At 39.7% G+C, this 22,418-nt stretch overlaps 2 protein-coding genes across 3 annotated transcripts; both read right to left on the bottom strand.

The window, feature by feature from the left end:
• Positions 1–3,766: 3,766 nt before the first annotated feature.
• Positions 3,767–13,462, bottom strand: psmd2 (proteasome 26S subunit, non-ATPase 2). Its single transcript, XM_004075470.4, has 21 exons — positions 13,274–13,462; positions 11,476–11,532; positions 11,223–11,387; positions 11,007–11,128; positions 10,653–10,877; positions 10,369–10,527; positions 10,112–10,256; positions 9,520–9,580; positions 9,123–9,269; positions 8,924–9,030; positions 7,315–7,442; positions 7,160–7,247; positions 6,923–7,085; positions 6,539–6,640; positions 6,240–6,391; positions 6,025–6,108; positions 5,774–5,942; positions 4,829–4,923; positions 4,626–4,752; positions 4,416–4,534; positions 3,767–4,329 (listed from the first exon to the last, which is right to left on the bottom strand). The coding sequence occupies exons 1-21, from the start codon at positions 13,394–13,396 to the stop codon at positions 4,147–4,149; spliced, it is 2,721 nt and encodes a 906-aa protein (XP_004075518.1). The 5' UTR covers positions 13,397–13,462; the 3' UTR covers positions 3,767–4,146.
• Positions 13,463–14,801: 1,339 nt separating this feature from the next.
• Positions 14,802–22,373, bottom strand: hdac10 (histone deacetylase 10). Of its 2 annotated transcripts, XM_011482662.2 has the most exons (20): positions 21,993–22,373; positions 20,962–21,096; positions 20,753–20,849; positions 20,572–20,669; positions 20,346–20,450; positions 20,169–20,237; positions 19,958–20,084; positions 18,921–18,986; positions 18,774–18,833; positions 18,016–18,105; positions 17,789–17,895; positions 17,644–17,711; positions 17,244–17,487; positions 17,081–17,168; positions 16,911–16,996; positions 16,298–16,354; positions 16,121–16,202; positions 15,805–15,993; positions 15,571–15,730; positions 14,802–15,483 (listed from the first exon to the last, which is right to left on the bottom strand). In XM_011482662.2, the coding sequence occupies exons 1-20, from the start codon at positions 22,049–22,051 to the stop codon at positions 15,452–15,454; spliced, it is 2,019 nt and encodes a 672-aa protein (XP_011480964.1). In that variant the 5' UTR covers positions 22,052–22,373; the 3' UTR covers positions 14,802–15,451. The 2 variants fall into 2 exon arrangements, with proteins under 2 accessions (XP_011480964.1, XP_023817765.1); XM_023961997.1 differs by lacking the exons at positions 20,962–21,096; positions 21,993–22,373 and having other exon boundaries at positions 20,778–20,849.
• Between the last annotated feature and the right edge of the window lie 45 nt (positions 22,374–22,418).

Raw genomic sequence — 22,418 nt, 5'->3', positions numbered from 1 at the left:
CCCTCCGCGGGTGGTTTCTCCTCCAAGCTCGGGTCCTCTACCAGAGGCCTGGGAGCTTGAGGGTCCTGCGCAGTATCTTAGCTGTTCCTAGCACTGCGCTTTTCTGGACTGAGAGGTCTGAGGTCTTTCCAGGGATCTGTTGTAGCCACTCCTCCAGCTTGGGGGTTACTGCCCCGAGTGCTCCAATTACCACAGGCACCACTGTTACCTTCACTTTCCATGCTTTCTCCAGTTCTTCTCTGAGTCCCTGGTATTTCTCCAGTTTGTCATGTTCCTTCTTCCTGATGTTCCCATCGCTTGGCACTGCCACATTCACCACAACAGCTTTCCTCTGTTCTTTATCCACCACTACAATGTCTGGTTGGTTTGCCATTACCATCCTATCAGTCTGGATCTGGAAGTCCCACAGGATCTTTGCTCTCTCATTCTCTACTACCTTCGGAGGTGTTTCCCATTTTGACCTTGGGGTTTTCTGTCCATATTCTGCACAAATGTTCCTGTGTATTATTCTAGCCACTTGATTGTGGCGCTCCATGTATGCTTTACCTGCCAGCATCTTACACCCTGCAGTTATGTGCTGGATTGTTTCAGGCGCCTCTTTGCACAGCCTACATCTTGGGTCTTGTCTGGTGTGGTAGATCTGAGCCTCTATCGCTCTGGTGCTCAGGGCTTGTTCCTGAGCTGCCAGGATGAGCGCTTCAGTGCTGTCCTGTAGGCCAGCCCTTTCTAGCCATTGGTAGGACTTCTTGATATCAGCCACTTCAGTTATGGTCCAGTGGTACATCCCATGCAGGGGTTTGTCCTCCCATGAGGATCTGTCCTCCAGCACTGTATCCTCTGCTCTCCATTGCTTGAGACATTCACTGAGCACACTGTCAGTTGGGGCCTTGAGCTTGATGTACTCATATATATATATATATATATATATATATATATATATATATACTCTGACTCTGGGCATGAAGAACTGTTACCGTAATGTTCTGACTATCTGACTTATGTTCTCATTATGATTTTCTGTTTCAAACAAAAACATAAAAAAAGGGGGAAAAAACTCAAACTCTGCCACTGCCGGTTCCAAGCCCAGATAACAAAAGAAAAGGGGTGAGTGAGACTTTATAGTGACCAACCACAAATATGTCACAAAAAAGAGATACAAATATGTAAATAAATATGTTAATAAAAGGAAAGGGGGTTACTAAAATCAGCCAATATGATTTATTCTGTGAGAGTCATGAATGTGCACCCCAAATTAGAAAAGATTTGAATGAAAATTTTTCAAGATCATCTAACTCTAAAACTGAAATTTTGACCTGATGGTGGCGCTACAGCAAATGTCCTAAAAACACCAACACCAATAGGGTTCCAACTCTTGTGGTCATTAATGTTGTCAGTACATTTGAGAAGATTTGAATGAAAACTTTTCAAGATACATTCATTTTAATGTAAATGTTTGGCCTGATGGTGGCGCTATAGAGAACAGGGTTATTTATGTATTCAGCAAATAAACAATGTGCCTGACACTAAAACAACAATTTGATGTAAATCATTTTCTGAAGGCAAATATCCCTGGGGTTAAATTGACCCCAAGGGTGAAATGTGTGAGTAATATTTGAGGATAATACGTGGGTTTTAATCATTAAAACCTGTGGTTTTGCCTCTTTACAAGTTAATGGACGTGGTATGTAAATGTTAGCCAGAATTTATTAGTAATCCCTTACATTAATTACCTCCCATAATCATAACTGATATCACCTCGGTCTTGTTTTGCATATTTGAATCAGAATCAGAAGGACTTTAAGGATCCCACACTTGGGAAATTTGTGCGTTACCATAGCAGTAAACATAAGAGAAGATAGAATAATATAAAAACAATAAAAAAAAAACAAATGTAAAAAAATAAGGCGGTATAGTTTAAAGACTATTTACAAACAGGTCAAAATATGCAAAAGTCATCTCTGAGTTATTGTAGAGTTAAATTGTGTAGAATGAGTTTCTTTATCGGGCACTTTTGGAGCGGAGCTGTCTGAGCCTCCTAGGACCTCTACCATTTGTCCAGAACAGGGTGGAGAGGATGCTCTGGGTTGTCCCTGATAGATAAGATCTTGTTCAGTGGTCTCCTCTCCATCACTGCTTCAAATGTTTCTTGTTTGCTGCCAATGACAGAACCCGCCTTCCTGATCAGCTTGTTCAGTCTTTTGGCGTCACTGACTGCAATGCTGCTTCCCCAGCAGACCACAGAGGTGAACTAGGTGCTGGCTAATACAGACTGGTAGAAGATCTCCACACATTAAAGGGCGATTTTTTTAAACAATTTATTTGTATATTACTGTGACAAATAAGTATTTGATCACTTGATTATCAGATAGATTTCTGACCAGCAAAGACCTGCTGTTCTGCTTTTAAACAGTCCAACTCCACTCTGCTCATGATTCTAAATTAGTGGCACCTGTTTGAGGTCGTTAGCTTGCATAAAGGCACCTGTGCACCCCACAATCAGTCAGAAGTCTAACTACCAACATGGGCAAAACCAAAGAGCTGTCAAAAGACACAAGATACAAATTTGTAGACCTTCACAAAGCTGGAAGTGGCTACGGGGCAATTGCCAAGCAGCTTGGTGATAAAAGAACAACTGTTGGAGCAATTGTCAGAAAATGGAAGAGGCTAATGATGACTGTCAATGTCCCTCGGCCTGGGGCCCCTCGCAAGATCTCGCCTCGTGGGGTATTGATGATGCTAAGGAAGGTGAAGAATCAGCCCAGGACTGCACGGGAGGAGCTGGTCAATGACCTGAAGAGAGCAATACATTAAAGCGTCATGGTTTAAAATCTTGTATTGCACGGAAGATTCCCCTGCTGAAGTCAGCCCATGTCAAGGCCCGTCTGAAGTTTGCCAATGACTATCTTGATGATCCAGTGGAGTCATGGGAGAAAGTCTTGTGGTCAGATGAGACCAAAATAGAACTTTTTGGTCTTAACTCCATTTGGCGTGTTTGGAGGAGGAAGAAGGAGGAGCATCATCCCAAGAACACCATACCTACAGTGAAGCACAGGGGTGGAAGCATCATGCTCTGGGGGTGTTTTTCTGCACAGGGGACAGCATGACTGCACTGTATTAAGGAGAGGATGAACAGGGCTCTGTATTGTGAGATATTGGGCAAAAACCTCCTTACCTCAGTCAGAGCGTTGAAGAGGGGTCGTGGCTGGGTCTTTCAGCATGACAATGACCCGAAGCACACAGCCAAGAAAACCAAGGAGTGGCTCCGTAAGAAGCATATCGAGGTTCTGGAGTGGCCTAGCCAGTCTCCAGACCTAAATCCAATAGAGAATCTTTGGAGGGAGCTGAAACGCCGTGTTGGTCAGCGACAGCCCAGAACCCTGACAGATCTAGAGAAGATCTGTATGGAGGAGTGGGCCAAAATCCCTGCTGTAATTGTTAACAAAAGCTTCTGTACCAAATATTAAAGCTGTTTAACTCAAGTAATCAAATACTTATTTGTCACAGTAATTTACAAATAATTTTTTTTTTTAAATCGTGCAACGTGATTTCTGAATGTTTCTTCAGATTCAGTCTCTCACTGTGGAAATGCACCCATGATGAAAATTTTAGACCCTTCCATGTTTTCTAAGTGGGAGAACTTGCTAAATCACAGGGTGATCAAATACTTATTGACCTCATTGTATATATGGTTGATAAGCTCAGTATGACTGCTGCTGGATGCTCTACACAAAAGATTAAAAAATAAAGAAACTCAAATACAGCCAGGTCTGAATACACACAATGGTTGTTTATATGTTTGTTCTTAACATTTTATAGAACTGTAACAAAAGGGGGAAAACCAGAAAAAGATCTGACGTGAACACAAACTTTAAAGCAATCTAATTACAAGAATGAAGGATGAGGGGCAGGGTTGAAGGGTGCGTCTGAACTGCTGCTGGGATTTTGGAGAAGTTATTCATTGAATTCTTGACTGAAAAATTGAGAAGTTTTAACTTCAATCCAACCAACCAAACTCCAGACACTCGTTTCCTGTAAGGAGGTGGGCCACAGAAGGAGCTCGATTCCTTAAGTTCAGTCACACAATGAATAACAAAATGCATCAGGTGAGACGTAGGGGGGGGGGAACTCAATAAAGAACAAAACAGTCTAGGTTTCATAGTTTGGGTTCTTGCGGAGGATGACAAAGCCCTCGAGGATGGGAGTGACGGGGATGTACTCTTCTGTGGCGAGCTCCGCCCTCTCGCCGTGAGCCAGCAGCACCGGCGTGGTGTGGGTCTGGAAACCTGTGATGGCCTTCGGTTTACCTGCCTGACCCACAACGTCTACCGCCTGCAGACAGAGCAAACGTCACACTCGTCATCCTCACCATGGGTGTCAAACGTTTTCTGGAAAATGTAAAGTTCTGCAGAATTTACCTGTCCGACCCTCACAGACACAGGGAGGGGTCGCAGCTCCTCGTCAAACGTGACCAACATACGTGGCTGCATGGCTGCTACCAGCCCATAAAGAATGTAGTGAGATTTGCCCAGGATTACTGTAATGCACAAAACGAACACCAGGGGGACTCAGTAACAGGACACGTCAAAGTTAAGAGTGTTGAGTTAGCAGAAGGGAGAAAAACTCACTGTTCTTGACATCAAGGAAAGACACGAGCACGGTGAGCAGCCCAGCCACGGCCACCTGACTCATCAGCTGCCGGTCACTGTGGTAAGGACAGAGGGTGAGCGTACCTTTGCCCAGGTGAGTCAGACCCTGTAGACGCAGAGAAAGTCAGAAATCAATCCCACTGCCTTGCTTTTGTGTACGTCTTCTTGATTTTGCCACCTACTTGTGCCAGTCGAACCATGAAGAGGTTGTTGGGATCTTTGGCGTGATACTGGGCCAGCTGCCGCAGCATGGCGGCGAGGCGGGCGTTATTAGTCCCTGAGGAGGAAGCAGAGAAACTGAAAACTCTGAAACGCAACACTGGTTCCATGAAAACAGTCAATGAATGCGACATGCAGACATGTGATTGCATACGGCTGTAATGTCAGCAGTTATAGTGGAGAAAGAAACATGAATCCTAGAAACCAAGCTTCTTCCTCATAAGAGCAGGAGCCTTAATCCAGTGAACTAGGGGCCCCTTCTGCCTTCATCATTGGATTAAAGGGCTCCATCAGAGATCTTTCTAAATATGGTGCATTTTTTCCATAAGGTAGCTAAGCTACAAACAAAAGTGTAAATCCTTTTTTGTTCTTTTCACTTCCCTTCTTTCACGAACATAGAAATGAGAAATGTCTTTCTGAAGCTTTTAGAGCAAACACTGGCCTGGAGTTACGGACACCTGCACAGGTAGCACAGCTTGTGATTACCCCAAAACATCCCACAATGATGTTTTCTGTCAATCTCCCCTCATATTCAAATAAAAATAAATAAATAAAAATGTATCCACTGTTTCATAGCTTTTTCATCTAATGACATTTCTTTTGTTTAAGCCATTAAATGAGAGATCCGTTGAAGAGTTAACACCATGTTTTTGTTAGACAAGTCTAAATATGGTTTCTGTCTTTTAATAAAAAGACATGCCTTCTTCTGGTTTTTCTTTATCTGTCCCTATTTCAAATCATGTGAAAGTACCAGGGGGTTAAAAAATGAAATAAACAAAACTCTGGGTCATTTTCCAAAATATCTTGTTTTTCTATCTGTTGAGCAGATGATAAAAGTTGTAGACATGTTTGCATCGGTCAGTTTGATGGCGGCGGATTGGTGCAGACGGCAGTCTGAAGAAACTCACCACTGCCCACCATGCCCATAGCAAAGATGGAATTGTGGGAAACCTCAGGGTCAGCATCGTGGGAAAACTTGCTCAGCGTGTCCAAGATATTCAGGCGTGGGTTGGACACGGAGATAAGAGCGAGGGCCAGGGGGACTGCTCGCCTCAGGATGGGCTCGCCATAACGCAGCTGAAGAAAGGCACCAGAGTTTAACCATTTGAGAAACAGACAAGGAAAAACTGAATGAGGCACTGGAGGGGCCATCACTGACCAGATGACCAAATGTCCGTAGGGCCATTTCTGAGCCAATCTCCTCCCCCATGGCAATCAGGGCAATCCCGAGAACTGCCACACCCTGAAGCGAGGCGCCAGAAGGAAGAAATTAAGTTAAGACTATTAAAGATATCTTGTGAACCAACTGTAGGAAGAGAACAGTAACATATTCTTTAGAAGCACTAAAAGAAAGTGTCAGGATAATCAGTTGACCTGGTGAGAGCCCATGTCTGCAGCGTTCTCCTTCTTGTCTTTATCCTTCTTATCCTTCTTGTCCTTGTCGTCCTCTTTCTCTTTCTCCTTTGCCTCATAGTGCTCACTACAAATATGAAGAAGCTGCTGCACCTTCAGCACATTACCAGAACCTAAAACAAAAAGAAACTTATTACTACTAACCCTTACTGCAACAAATGAAGGAAAAGGTTGTTCTGCTGTTAGATTTGTACAAACTTCCACAGCTGATTGGTCTACAAACAAGCACAAATCTACAGCCTCCATTGAGAAAAACTGACCTGCGTATGCACAAATGTCCACCAGTGTGTTGGCAAAGCTGCGGAAAGGTTCAGGGACAACCTGGAGAGCTGCGAGAGTCGTCTCGATTGCTTCTCCTTTCCCTGATGAAAAAGGAACCGCAGATAAACTCAACATTTCACTTGGCTGTTAAAACGGCAATCAAAAAACTTTCCCCAAATGCTTTCCATTTATTTATTTATAAGTTATCAAACTTCCCAGCAGTAATTTGCTGTATTCTTTACCCAAACAGAACAATTTTACTGAAACATCTATTAAGAATATAATGATTATTAAAGAAATAGTTTTTTTTCTTGAATTTGATTTAAAAAAAAAAGTTTCTCTCTTTCAAATAGAAGAATTGTTTGTAACGGCGTGATGCTGACCTAGATGGTTGAGCCCTAAACCCAGGGGTAACCAGCGAGCGTAGGTGTCTTTCAGCTCCTGCTCATTCTTCTCCATGATGGTCTGAACGATGGTGGAGGTGACGTCACCGTTACAAGACCCCACCGCAATCATCCCGCACGCCAGCGCCGTCACACCAACCACCTGAGGTTTAGACACCGATGAGTGAAGCGAGGATTATAAAATGAGTGACATCAAACCTAAACGTCCATCCGTACCTCCATGCTGGATTTGGAGTCTCCCATGACAGGAAGCAGCAGCGAGAGGACATCCTCTCTGTTGGAGCCAGCATAGGCCAGACCCAGGCTGGAACCAGAAAACACTCATCACTGCTGATGCTACTTCAGGAAACACTTCAGCTAAACAGCCTTACCCAAAGATGGCTCCTATCCTCATGACATTGCTGTTATGGAGAACATAGTCAGACAGCAGAGCGAGAGCCGGGTCACACTCGTTCCTCACGCCTGAGTTTACGATGCCACAGGCCAAGAGGGCGCCAGACTGAGCACACATACCGAACAGATTACCACAAAACAAAACAACAACTGTCCAACACACAAAACAAGTGTCTGTGTTAAAAAGCTGAGTCCACAAGTAACATCCTTTTAATCCCATCTAGAGATTATTATCACTGAATTATAATGACAGGTTTATTTGAGGCAATAAAAAAGGCTAAACTAAACAGATCACTTGGTGCATTTAAAGGAAAATTGTCTTTTTTGATAGAACAAACAAATTCTGTTGCTTATAAAAAGTAACAGAAAATCTGCTTTCAGAAGAACAGAAAAGGTTGTATCAAAAAGCATAAACAGCAGCAGATATTAAAAAAAAAAAATCTGCCAACCGGCTCATCTGTCTGTCACATCTGCTTTTCATTTCACTCAATTCAACAAAGAGCCGCAGAAAGAAAAACACATCAGTGGCCTCAACGTGAAGTGACACTGTTACATCATGACCCAACAGTGAACCGTAGATCCTAACAGTGACCAATAAAAACTGAGGAACTGAACATTTGTAATGCAGTTCAGAGTTTTTGACTATCGTCTTTCACTGGCACTTCACTGCCAGACACAGCAGCTGTCTGTCACCCTAACCTTCAGTAATCTCTAGGTTCACCAGTGAGTTCACCAATCCCAACACCTGTTTACAATAATGTAGGAATGACACCCCACCCCATTAATATAGTTTACGTTTAACATTTAAAATGAAAGTTTCCAAAAGTTTATAGCTTTAAAACAAACATAAGAGTTCTGACAAATTTTTGAGACATCTTTTAACCTCGCTTTGATCTCCTCTTTATTGTTTGATCTGAAATATTAATGCTTTAATAGAAAAAAAAGTTTGATCTCAACTTTTGTGATTTGTAGTTTTGGACAGGTTCAGATTCTTTGTGGATTTATTGTGTAATATAATAAAAATAGCTGTAAAAAAAAAAAAACTCAGGTCGTACTAAAGATATGTTAATCAAGCACTTCCCCCCCAAAAAAACTGCTTTAAAAGATAAATTATTAAGGGGAAATGTTTAGGTAGAAAAAACCTTCAAAAAGGCCCCAGACTACTTTAGATTAAATGTGGTCAATAAGCTTTTCTGCACCATATCAACAAGACAACAGGAAATGACATTCACACGTAAATGTCTCCATATTTTAGGCATCTGTGAAGCCTCGCACATTCAGAGGCTGAGGAGCTCCATCATACTGCATCTACCTCACCCTGACTTTTTATTCGTCTGCAGAACAAAGGGTGTTAAAAAATCTTTGAGGTTTGTGATTCACTTTAAGCAGGAAAATGAAGTTTAACCCTAAGCCCCTTCTTAAAAAAAACAACAACACTTTAATGGATAAAAGGGCTGATTCAACTGACAACAGATTCTATTAAATAGTTTTTTTTTCTTCTATGTGAACATTCAGAAGTTTTATTCCCTGTGAAGCTCTGTATTTGATCTGTAGTGACGTGTGTGTGTGATTCCCACAGGACAATACCTTTATGTAGTCTTCAGAGGAGTACAGATATTTGTCAATCTGAGTCAGCCCTCCATCCACATCCCACAGAAGAATCATTCCCAGAGAGGCTGCAGCGCTCAACATGCCTGAAAAAACAAAAAAACAATCCAACTATTGTCATTTCCGGGTTGTCCAGCAGAAACCAGGTTCAGATCAAATCTCAGTTTGGATTTTGTACCGTGGTCTTTGTTTTTGTAGAGCCACTTGTTGCCGTCATCCGTTAGTAGCTTATCCTGCCCAAAGGCTGCGTTGACGAAACCGTTCACAAACGATGAGGCCAAGTTCATGCGCGCGGAGTCCACCTGGGAGCCGCTGCCTCCAAACCCTGTGACACGCCGCACACGCGTGATGTAACACACCGCACACATGTGATGTAACAAGGCCAAGCCACAAATTCAGAACAAGAGAGGGGAGTTTAAAGCATCACAGCAAACACAACCATGGGTGTTACGTCCATTTTTAATGGGCCAAAGTATATTTCTCCTTAAGAACTGATTGATTCTTGATCTAATCCTTTGTTCATCATACTAATTCTTAGCCATCAAAATTCCAATAGATGTCACATTCAGACTCACTGTTGTTCTCCAGGTGGGTCTTGTAAATGTCATCTGGGACTTTTGGCTCCATGATGTCCAGCTGAGAAGAAAAGTAACAGATCATGAGGAACAAATATCACCAGAGCCGACAAAATAAGTAAAGACCCTCAAAACGTTAAACATTTCAGAGCAGTTTGTGTCTAAGGAACTACATAGACCAGGTTAAAGCCCCTACTTGGGTCAGTCCTAGCAACAAATTTAAAGCGTCTCAAGGACTCAAATCCTTAAATCAAACCATTGTTCTAGAAAACAGTTTAAAGGTTGTTACAGTGCATTACCCAACTATCATTGCTTATTTATTTTGTTACTTAATTGCAGACTGTTATGCTGCAGCAGAGCTCAGAAAGCTGTTTTAATTAAAAAAGGAAAAACCAAAGGTGTTAAATAAACCACAGACGAACACTGTCATCATTGGTGCATACATGGAGGTTGGCGTCTTTGAGATTAGATAACAGCAAAAACAGATCACTTTTAGTCTTTTAGTTACATTTACAGCTGTCTCGGGTCTTTACAGATCAATAACTGCAGTCATCTATTACTACTAGAAGTAGAGCAATCCTCTCTTTCCTACCTCTCGGGCCAGGGCCAAGAAGTTGCTGTTGAGCTGAACGTTAGACATGATCTCTGTTAAGTCCTCATAGTCCTCTACGTCTTCGTTCAGCTCGAGGAACATGCCATGGCGTCCCAGCATGAAGGCCATCTGTTTCTGGATGACTCTGCAAAGTCAAAAAGAGCCAGGGGTACGTTTTAGAAAGAGCAACATCAACTGTGAGCCGGAAGACAACTGTGCAGTAATCCTCAGGAGCAGCGGAGCTCTACAGAACTTACATGTCTTTGCAGGACGTGAAGATGTTTTCTACCAGCTCCACATCGTTAAGCATCAGAGCCAGACGGAGAGCCTCTGGAAAACGGTTAAACCTTCTGAAGATGTTCAAGGCAGATCTAAGGAGTGCTGAGTTTTCTGGCTCGGGAACGTAACTGACACAGCTGAAGAAAACAAGTCAGAATTCAAATGTTTGTACTTGACTCAAACTTTATCCACACTTTGCTCTAGAAATTACACAAGAATACAACCATTGGTTTATTTGCTCCAAGTATGATTCTGCACAAACCTGGTCAGATAAAGGCAGACTTTGCCATAAGCGTTTTCATCTATGTAATCCTCCAGCATGTCCAGCCTCTCGATTTCCATTAAGAGGTCGCAGGCCTCGTGCTCTGCATTGTGAGCCATGTTGTAGGGCACGATTTCCTTAACAAGTTTCAACAGCGTCTCCTGCTGGGTTTTATCATTCTCCTCCACCTCCTGCCACTCCTTAGCCACCTCTCCAGCAAGATGCCTGAAAGACGCAGAAAACTTTTAGATAGAAGCAAGCAACGACAAAAAAAACCCCAAACACGTTATATTGTAGACTTATAATACGACATTTGGACTGTTACAGTGAGGTAGTCCGACTTCATTCATTTACCTGACATACTCATGACCCCATGATGCCAACTCTTCTTGAGAACCCAGCAGGCGATACTTTAAACACTCTCTCTCACCGCTCATGGTCATGGCAAGCACCGACACCACATCAGCACAAAAATGCTGCAAATGTTGAAAAGAAAAGTTCACTTTAGTGCATGTAAACTCAAGATGGAAGAAAGACATATTTCAGTTCTCAGGCCGGATAGAGGTTTACTTTGTTTTCCCCAGAAGCCATGCTGTCGTAGATTTCTTTAAGCTTGGCATAGTGGGGGCGCAGAAACTTCAAGGGCTTTGGTACTGAGGTCATGGAGGTGGTTGAGGAGCGGATTAGTCTTCGCAGCTCCTCCAGCGCAGGACGATACAAAGCTGTGTTCTTCTCCTGTTCAGGTTCAAACGAGAGTTATCGCGTTCGCAAGAATGATCAGATTGTAACAGACAAAAGAAAGTTGAGCCTGTTCAGAACTTACACTCAGCCTCTCCACCATCATTTCCAGATCTTCCTGTAACTGTTTGTCTTCCTCTGACTAAAAAGAAGAAAAAATAAATCACTAAAAATGATCACAAAAACCCGAAACAGACATGCTGTTCTCCATCACCCACACTGGCTGACAAGCCTTTGTTTTTGCCTCAAGAGTTGGTAAAAGAATATATCTGTACTTCTAGAGGAATAAATGTATTGTGCTGCTGAAAAAAACTCAACTACAAAGATGATTTTGTTTTGATTGGAAACCCTTCAAAAGCAAAGCTGTGTTCTCATTTTAATCAATTTACCAAAATAAAGACATTAAAATGATACCAAATACATTTATAGGATTGTTTTTACTTTGCAATCATATGCGGTGATGTTGAGGAGTCCATATGTTGATACTAAACATTTGGATGTTTCTTAAGCGCCATGACAAAAGAGGATTTTTTTAATAGGAGTGTAACTCATTTTAACAATGATTCGAATTATATCAGAATTTGTGACTGACGATACGATTTAGGTTCATTTTGAACAATCCGATTGGATCCAGTTCACTGAGGTATATTTCATCAAGGACATCTTTTAGCCAAAATCTCAACCCAAGTGACTCAGAGATAAATGTCTGGGTACTGAACGGTGCAGGGGAAGTTTTCAATTGTAAATTAAATGTGTACAATAAGTAAACAAGAATGAATAACAAATCCATTCACATTTTAGTTTCATAAAGTTCAGCCCACGGTTGTTTATCCATTAGCTATTAATACAAACAGAACATTATTAGAACATACTACCACACTGTATGATATGGTATTTTCCAAAATTCATTATAGATCGATTAATTTCATTTAGAATTTTTTTATTAAGTCGTTTCAATTTGACAAACACTTTGCCTCAAACAGATTAATCTGGTTGGATAAATTAGCTAATTGATTAATCGTTACACTCCTGGTTATTATTCACCTTTTGGCACATGCCTTCAGTGGTTGTCATAGCAAATCAGCTATTAATGATTCAAACAGGTGGTCTGACAGATTTTTATTCTGGATGTGCAGGGAGACCCAGACTTAGGCCCCCTTTTGACTACATATTGATATGCACTACCAATTTTTAATTATACTTCATAGTGCAAAAGAGTCTGTGACAGAGAATAAAAACTTGATATTCTTTTGTGGCAAAGCACAAATTAAATTATATAAACGTGATGAGATTTTAAAAAATCCCACAGTGCTAGATCTGTTCATATTTTCTTGATCATCAACTTTAAATGTAACTATTATTTGATTAATCAACTTTAACTCAATATCTGCACTTTTAGTATTATTGAGTGTCATAATTGTTTATGTATGTCCCAATACCAGACAAGTTAAAGAACGGTAAGTTTCACAACTAACACAGAATCTTTTAAGGAAGAAATATCCGCTTGGGTTCGGCGGCACGTTGGTTTTGAGTCTCACTGTGAGGGTAACTGAAGATGCTAGCAATGCTAACTTGGATGACAGTGCAGGCAGCGAACAAAACAACTGGAAGCTAACGTTAGCTTACCGGTTCTTAGCACGAGCCTTGTGTCCCATACTTAGAGATTCATATCAATTCTTGTTATAACCCTTGTGGGCGGAATTTTTTGATTTGTATTTAAAACGTTTACAATAATCACTAAGTTACGAGACTGATGTATGTAAATGCCGCCTACGTCGGCCTGTCTAACCTGCAGTGACTAAGCCAAATAAGAGGCTGACTCCTGTAGAGTTAGCTTAGCTAGCACATCTCTGAGTCTGAATGACAGAAAAAGAAAAACGCACCAATTCTTGCTCCTCTTTCTTTTCTTTATCCTTCCCGGATGACTGTGGTCCCTGATCCTTTTCCTTTTCTTTTTCGTCAGTCTTTTCAGACTGTTTAGTCTCTTTCTTTTTTGCCTCTTCCATGGTTGCGGCTCTGTGAAGGATTGATTAGCTAGCGGATGTGGACTCTCGTTTGACTTCTTCGGTGCTGAAAGAGGATCGTCTTTGACTCTCCAGCGCCCCTCCTGGCGGTTAGCAAGCATGTCTCAAAACCTGTCAATGGGATGACCACAATTGCGAACAGTAGACCTTAATTTTTAGTTTCTTCATGTTTGGAACAATAGAATAAGCATAAAATAATTTTTTTTAATTATTTGACAGTTATAGCAGATGTTTTACACTTATACTGTACATAACACATTAAGGGAATTAAATATTAAATTCATCAAAAGCAATTGGCTTAAAAAGGAGCAGGAGAAGGCATCTGAAAAACATGAGAATTAAGAAAAACAAAGTACATTTTAATTATGTGAAAAGACATAGCATTATTTCAAATCTCATTATTACATATCACAGATCAAATATCAAAACCAAGAGAATCTTGATTTGTTGTTAGAAAAAGTCAATGCATTGTTCCAGAAATGACTACAAATCACACATCAAGTAATCATCAGGAACCATCAGGAAACAAAGTGGAGACTTGCCAGAAAAGGGATTAAGGTAATTATCCCTTGTTTTATCATGTCTATTGGAGTGTTTTAACATATTGTAGATTAGATCCTAGATTATCCCAGAAGTGCTTGTAGAAGTTACCGATACTCGTTATGCCATCCGAGCCAGGAGCTTTATATAACTTAAGCACTTAATTGTTCCTTGATAGAGTCAGAGATCTTTAGCATCAGCTTTTCAATAGGAGGAGGAGTATAGTCTGCTGTAAAAATGAAAGGTTTCCTTTGAAGTTCTCACAGGATCAGTACATTTTTGGTGTTCAATAATCAAGTGCTTTTAATTACATTTTGTTCTCGTCTCTTTCTTTCTAGTTTATAAAAATATGCTGAAATTTCACCCTTCTCTATCCACTTTGCTCTCTTGACCTTGAAAACAAACATTTTGTTCAAAGAAGTGTATAAAAGGATTAGCTATTGTTTATCGTTTGCATTTAACTGTATTTTATTGCAAGTGTACTTTCAGTTTCTTTTTGTTTATTGTATTGATTCATGAGCTTTACCATGTGAGATAGCAATGCACTGTGTCCTATATCTAACATACTTCAATTTAGTTATGTCATTTGCTAATGACTCATTTTTAATTAAGCTTTCAATTGCTCTTTTTATATCTTAATGAAAGAGTTCATGGTTCAGAAGATTTGAATTCAATTTCCAATAGGCCTTGTTTCATTGATGAGAACCAGGAGAGAAAGTGAGTCTAATACCCAATCATCTGCGAGCAGTCCTGCTCGTCTGTGATTGGCTGGTTTGGTGGCTCTTGCTGTATATCATAGTCACCTCAGAGTTGAGAATGCAAAAACAAAGAGAAAGATAGTGAAATTGAAGACAACACATTTTTATTTGTTACTTAGAAACTTTTGTTTTTAAAACTGAACATTTTGTTATCAATTTAAGACATTTTGAATTTAAATTTGAGTTTGTTTTCAATGGAGCGACACAAATATTACTTCATACTATGACAAACATTTGAACAGAATCACTTGTGGTTTCTGTTTATTTCAGCAAAAAGCAGACGGCATTCCAAAAATATCAGAGGTATGAATTGGACTCATGGACCGAAATGTGCGAGTTTGGCCGAATCCATAGTGCTTCCCTACCCCTCTGGCTCCTCCATTATGATCCAATTGCAGGGGCATTTGAAGATATAGTGGTTTCTGACCATGTTTTTTAAGGAGGAACCAAAGCAACTCGGGGCTGGCTATCCCTCTGCTAGTAGGGTGTTCCACGCTGTGCTTGTGGGGCGAAGGAGAAGGAGTTTTTGTTTTTGCATGACTTTTCAGAGAGTTAAAACCAATGATGTTATTTATTTTCCGAGCGCCAACATAAGAGGATTGGCGACTATTCATGACGTCATCCAGCGGTAGTAACTTCCGGATTTGAAGGCACTATTTTTTTCTCCTGTATCTCTGCTAGGAGGGCTGAATGTAGTGATAGGGTGAAGCCGTAGGGGTAGAACAGGAGCAGGGATTCTTCAACCTTCATCAGTCCCTCCATTTTCTGGTGCTGGATTTAGAGGAGAGACCGTTTAGTTAGAGCAGGGATGTTCCGCTCATGTGCCTGACATTAAAGTAGATTCTTTAGTGCTCTCACCCGTTGCCAGCAAAAGGTTCCAGTCAGCCTGCAGCCTGCTTCTCAGTCTCTCCACAGCTTCAGCATCCTCCTTCAACGAAGCCGGAAGCTGTCCCAATGGAGGAGCAGGGTTCCCCAGCAGGATGGAGGCTGTTGGGCCCACACATGCCTTATCATCCTCCTTAAGGAGAAAAACAATAACATTGTTCTCTGATTCTCCTCCCAAAAGGTGAAATATTACCCGTGTCATCACACCTGCAGTAATACCAGCGTGTGTCCTTGAGCAAAGCTCTGCAGCAGGGCCGTCAGCTGCTGCCACATGATGTCACACACTCCACTACCAGGCATCCGAACCAGCAAGACAAGACTAGGGTTGTGTTGATATCCGAGGGGTAAGAGGAGGCTAAACATTGCCTGTGCAAAGCCTGAGGTGTCGGTGCAGCCCTGTGAGGGAAAAAGAAAGTATAAAGTATAAAGAAAAATGTATATCACTGCATCATTTTTAAATGGGATGATCTTATGAGAACCTTTTGTAACCTTTTTACATATTAAACTACATGTAACAAAATACCTTCTTTAAACAAACAGGAACATAGTATTTGCTGCCCTGTTCCTCAGTATCTTCACCGCTGATCTGCACCACAAGTGTTTTCCTTAGAAACAGACAAAAAAAAAGTATAAACAACCTTTTTGTCCAAAATCAAGAAGCATTGTCTCTTTTTCCCCCTTAAACATAAATGGTAATCACCCATCTTCTATGATGTGACCTGGAATGTTTCCATTGCCGACACAAACGAGGAAAACCCTGCAGACGGACAAGAGTCACTCCATCAGGTTAAGGTTCAGACTGTAGTCCTAAAAGGACTAATATTCAATAAAAGCTGCTCAATATACTAGAATGAAGATTTTTATTTTCTCTGTCAGGTAGTCATCTATCTAAATACATCCATATGTAGCATCCTAGGGGTTGAGAATATCGCAAACATTTGGTGTCTTGTTTAAGACAAATATATAAATTATTCATAAATACACTATAAATATACAGTAAGCCATGTTTTTAAAACTATAAAATATACATTTTCAAGAAAGATAGAAAAGAAATAAGTGAGGGCGCTATAAGAAGCTTAATACTTGTCCTGGAACAGAAACCCTAACCTTCTAGTTTGTTTGGTCAAACATTTCACTTGATCACCTTTACCAGGAGTCTCACCCTTCTTCCAGACTACAACAGACACCAAGCATTCACATTTTCACTAATGTTGTTCTCCATTTTTTTTACTGAATTGTTTAGAAATAAATGTATCTATAGATAATCCAATGAAAGGAAACAACATTTTCAGCAACTTTTGATCAACTCATACCGGCTGTCGACTTCAGCAGCAACATGCTGGACAACACATGTCATCGTCATGGCGGCATCACCAACCAGCGCCAAGCCATTACGGATCTGAATGGTATGATGATCTCATTATGGTTTGTTTATTTTTCTCGTCAAAAAAGTATTTAAAAAAAGCAAGATTTGATTCTTTACCTCATTGTTTTTCATTTTGTCAATCAGGGAAAAAACTCTTGACAAAGCTGTGACAGCACTGTCATCGGCATCTTTGAGGAAATCCTTCCTTTGAAAATAAAATGAAAACATATTTTGATTTATGATAATACCAAACTTAGGGAATAATCTTAATGCTATTCACTTCAGGGTGAGCAGATGTGGGCCGAGATCCTCAGATGAGCTGAGGCGCTCACAGGCATCCGGACAAACCACGCCATCAGGAAGAACTACGGCAGAACAAACACGAGGAGAGACGCGCTTTGGAGGCTCAGGCCAAATCTTTTCCTCTGGGCTCTTCTGCTCCTCCCAAACTTCCGCTTCATCTTTGTTCTCTTCTCCAGATGATTTGATGCGTATGGTACTGATCTCAAAGGTGGGCAGATCCACTGGAGAAACAAGTGATTTCAGGTGGAAATTAGTTTTAAAAAATCAAAGTGGTTGAATTAAAAACTACAAACAGAGTTTAAAGAACTTTCAAAATAAACGGAAACTACAATCTTTGACATCCTGAAAATGTGAAAGGATTCAGACACATGCTGTACCTGCATGTCTGAGGCAAGACCAATGTTGTCTGTGAGCTGCCCTGACACACTGAAGGGACTCGAGCGTGCTGGAAGAGAGTAACAAACTGCAGCATTTATCAAAAACACTCAGAAACAAGCATGTTTGGACGTTGAAGACATTCACCTTCTGCAGGGACCAGTGAGATTCGTGAGCGGAGGAAGAGGATCTCCAAGTAGAGTCTGAACTGTCTGACACACAGACTGTGCCAGGGAAGTCAGGTTGTATCCTCCCTGAGGAATTCAAAATCAGATGATACGACCTTAAATATCTCTGTTTGTTTGTTTTTCCACCTGGAAGGAAGAAAACTGATTCACGTTTTTTTATGTTATATGTTTGAGAAATGATCTGACCTCCAGAACAGCACACAGTTTCCCTTCTGCCAAGTTCATCAGCAGATAAGTCAAGTGGGCAAAGATGTCAGGAGTGGCACACATTTCCCCCTAAAGATGGAGAAGGTTTAACTATGTTTTGTGTAAATAAAAAAAGGAGGACAGTAATAAAATCTGAGTGCTTCATGAAACAGCAGGTAAACCAGTAGAAGAAAAAAATGCCCCATTTCCTCTGCAGTTAAATCTGTCTCCTCTAATTCTTGTAATGTACGGCTTTTATGTTGGCCTGACTGTTGCAGGCTGTTTTTGTTTTGTTTTTTAACAAAACACAATATTTTAATGCTAACATTTAAAATAAAATTAGTTAAATAAATGGCATATCTAACCCTGAAATATTTAAAATGCCAAAAAAAATATCTAAATAAAATTGAAAACAAATAATCTAATTAAAGAATTCCAAAGTTTCCTAAAATTAAAGAGAAAAAAATCACAATGTTTAAAAACAGTAAACATAAAGCAATTATGCTATTAATCCAATATGTTTTTTTTTTATTTAAGAACGTTTTGCTAATAATTTTACTTTGACAGATTCATTTCATGATTTGTTCTTTGCTTCAAAAACATGTATTTCCAGAGAAAAAACATCATGAGATAAAAGAGAGCTGAAACTGCAGGTAGCAGAGACAGCATGAGGATATTCAACTTTCTGATAGGTCAATTACAAATTTAAAATAAAAACTAAAATCCAGTAACATGCTGTGATAAATTTTAACTGGTACCTCTAGGTCACCAATGGCTGAGTCAAACCCTGCACACACCAAAACCAAATCTGGACAAAACTAGGAAAGAATGACAAACAAATCATTAGTAATTCATTAAATCGTATTTCAACAAATGTCATTTTTTCCCCCCACAAACTGGCTTACCTCATAGGCGATTGGCAGAAGGACGTGACAGAAAACTGAGAGGTAATCACTGTTCTCCATTCCCACCTGCAACATCATAAAGGGGCCTCAAATTTATACATGTTCACGCAAACCTGTTTACAGCAAAACTGAGATTTACTTTAAACCACAAACATACAGAACCACAAGACGAATTGCTGTTTGCAGCGACTCACAAACGAGAACAATTTCTCAGCATAACATGATGCATAGAAGCTTATAGAATAGATTAAGATCGCACTTAAAATCTGCCTTTGTTATAAACCTTTTGATATAAACCCTTCAACCAAAATGTAAATTACAGTCATCATGGATGTGTTTCTAGTGGAATAATCTATAAATAGCTTCCAAAAAGTACAATATAATATCAAATCAGCCTGATATTTGGGATAATCTTAAAAGTAACCTCATCAGAGCTGCCTTGAACTAATTTCTTAATTATTGTGGCTCTTTATAATGTTTATTACTTCTAATATTTTCTAACATAGTGTAGAACTTGTATGACCCCACAATACCATTTTTGTATGATCCTGCATACTAGGTTATAAAGCATAACTTTATTACAGTACTACTAAACTACTTATATTTGGTTGAGATTGCTTTAGTTTAGAAAGAAATAAAAGGCCAAAACTGTCCTAAAATAATTCAAAAAACTGTTCAATTTTAAGATTTTTTTTTAAAAATGAACATGCAAAAAGAAATTACATAGAAAGTAAGGTTTTTCTATTCCATTACTTTGATTTCAAATGATCCGATAGTAAAAACTCCAGCAGATCCGATTTTAGATATTTCCTGGTTAATCTGAGTAGCTAGGTCTTAGGTTTTGTTGCAATAATCAATCAAATACAGTGTTGTATTCTATTTTTTCCCTTGACAACAGCAAATAAAACCACCTACTGCCCTTTGACACAAATCCTTGACGGTTACATTTTTTCCTGCTTGAGAATTGTTTAGTATTGCTGACAGGAGAAGCACCGCATGAAGCCCCACATTTCCCGATATTTTGAGCTATAGCTGACCTTGTTCCATGGCACGTTTATGTTGAACCCAGCTCCTTCCCCTTTGCCAACAATGTCATAGTCAGAATCTTTGAGATTGGGCCAGAATTTCTGATGCTCATACCGGTGCCAAGAAAAGTAGAGAACACTAAGAGGAAAAAATTAAGAGAATGTAGAACTTAAAAAACATAGTCTGATTTAGCTACGGAAACTTCCATCGCTAAAGCCTCACCTTGGGTCATCCTCAAAGCAATACTGCACTCCTTGACCATGATGGATATCCCAGTCGACTATCAAAATCCTGGAAAAAACAAACAAAAAAACACATTAAACTGTTTTAAAAGAGTCTGCTTTAAAAAAAAAAGTGCCTTCCAGATAGTTACCAGGAAGGACTCAAAATTAAAGAAACCTTTTGACTCCATATTTCTGCTTTGCATATTGAGCTGCTATGGCCACGTTGTTGAACACACAGAAACCGTTGGCTGCACTGCGCATGCTGTGGTGACCCGGAGGTCTGGGAAAAAAAAAAAAATACATGAAATATAGTGCTCTTTGGCAATGTTGCACTAAAGATCCATTACAGCAAGCTGCAATAAAGAACCAAAACAAGTTTTGCAACCGATGAATCCCCTCACCTGACCAAAGCCATGCCGTTTTTCACCTTTCCCATCAGAACGCTGTCCACCAGTTGCAATGCAGACCCTACAGCCAGCTTGGCACAGTGATAGATGTTCTAGGGCAGCAAGTGGCAAGAGAGTTTTAAAAGGGGCTTCAACATCCACATCTGACAATGTTTTGACAGGAAGTAACACTAACAGGGTGGAAGTAAACGTCACCATACTGGAGAGTGAACTCTTTCAAGTCTTCTAAAGTCATATGAGGAGTCTGTTTCACTGCCTCCAGATATTCCTCACTGTTGGATTGAGAAGAAGGAAAAAACAATGCTTAACCTTAAAAGATGGACCATCTTTGACTTCGGGAACTATAAAAGAGGGAGGATTCAGGTGATCCTTCACACAGCTGACCTGTGGACCAAAAGAATCTCTGCATCCACCGCCTCACGGACAGGAAGACAGATACAGCGATCGGTGAGCCCATTTCTGACCAAAGCACCGTGACTCACTGTCAAGCGCTCCGGTACTTCAATCTTACATGCTGGACTGAAATGCACAAATAAAGAATGACAGTTCATGTCTTTACAAAAAAAAACCATTTAGCTTTATTGTTTTCTGGCACTTTCTAATATTTATTAAGTACTTGGTAAACCACATAAACCAAAAAATACCCACACTTAAAACTAACAGGTAATTTTTAATAATAATGTTCTAATCTTAAATTTGATACTTTGCTTCAATTTTAATGTAAAAACTAATATTTAAAAATAAAACGTTAAAAACATAATCTATCATCATATGAAGGCAGTTTATCAACAGGAACAATAAACAACAGTAACAATAATCTAAAACAATAAAACATCTTTCTTATAACATAATTTAAAAAAAATCAACGTACAAATATGTAAAATGTAGGTTTATTAAACAAACAAAGATAAATTAAAAAATGTTTATCTGTAACTCAATAAAGGAAAATGTCTTAAAACATTTCACAGAACTTTTACTCTTGAGTATCATTCACAAAGTAAGAGACCACCTAAATCTGTTTCTTAACAATAAACAAATATCCAAAAGCTCGTGTTTTAGAACAGGGGTACAGTAACACATTTTAATGCTAACATTTAAATTACCCGAGTTAAAAAAAAATCAAGCGTTTTCCTTAAGTGTATCACTATTAATTGTCCGCAGTGCGACATCGAAGCATTTCTTTGGTTCCTACCACTTCGGCTTTAGAAATTGTTCTCTTGTTTTCTTAATTTGCTTGTTTAACTAGATTTAAAGTAGGCTAAATAAAACAAACAATTTTAATACTTGCGAGTTTAATTAAGCCAGAAATGTTGGTATATGAGCTAAGCATCTCTCAACTGTGAAATACTGTCCAAATATTTGAATTGAAATGCTTGAATATTGAAGCATGAAGTCAGGAGCCGTGTTTTACTTACTCAACCCAAAGCAGTTTGTATTTGGTCATTTCCTCATCATAAATCAGAGCAGTTCCCATCGTGTTGTATTGCTTTCTTTTCTTGAAAACACTCCAAACGTGCAAAAGATAGTTAAATTTTAATCACTTTACAGATTAAATAATGACGAAAAGTTTTATACACAACTGTCAGCAACTGACACGTGTGCTAAGGATCTTCTGCTAATATTTGAAATCGCAAAGAAACTCATTAGATAAAGACAGAAAATAAAATAATGCAACTATACAGAATTAAGTTTCTAATTTAATTTTTATGGTTAAACGGCACCCACTGTCCAACCCAGAGTTAAACAGGACCAACCGCACATCATCTTCTTCTTTTTGGAGTTTAAACAGCAGTTTCACTCTAAAAACATCTCATTACTGCCACCTTTAGGTTTCATTCCGG

The sequence above is a fragment of the Oryzias latipes genome, chromosome 13 (genome assembly GCF_002234675.1).
Source record: "Oryzias latipes chromosome 13, ASM223467v1".
NCBI classification, from domain to species: Eukaryota; Metazoa; Chordata; class Actinopteri; order Beloniformes; family Adrianichthyidae; genus Oryzias; species Oryzias latipes.
Note: the sequence above shows the minus strand (reverse complement) of the source record. Positions and strands in the feature narration are given on the sequence as shown.

Coding starts and splice junctions, on each gene's coding strand:
- psmd2 (XM_004075470.4), bottom strand. CDS start 13,396: ATGGAAGAGGCAAAAAAGAAAGAGACTAAACAGTCTGAAAAGACTGAC. Junction 4,535..4,625: donor TTTCCTTGATGTCAAGAACA/GTGAGTTTTTCT, acceptor TGTGCATTACAG/TAATCCTGGGCAAATCTCAC. Junction 4,330..4,415: donor TGTCTGTGAGGGTCGGACAG/GTAAATTCTGCA, acceptor CTCTGTCTGCAG/GCGGTAGACGTTGTGGGTCA.
- hdac10 (XM_011482662.2), bottom strand. CDS start 22,051: ATGGGAACTGCTCTGATTTATGATGAGGAAATGACCAAATACAAACTG. Junction 21,097..21,992: donor TACAAACTGCTTTGGGTTGA/GTAAGTAAAACA, acceptor TGTGCATTTCAG/TCCAGCATGTAAGATTGAAG. Junction 20,850..20,961: donor GAGATTCTTTTGGTCCACAG/GTCAGCTGTGTG, acceptor TCAATCCAACAG/TGAGGAATATCTGGAGGCAG.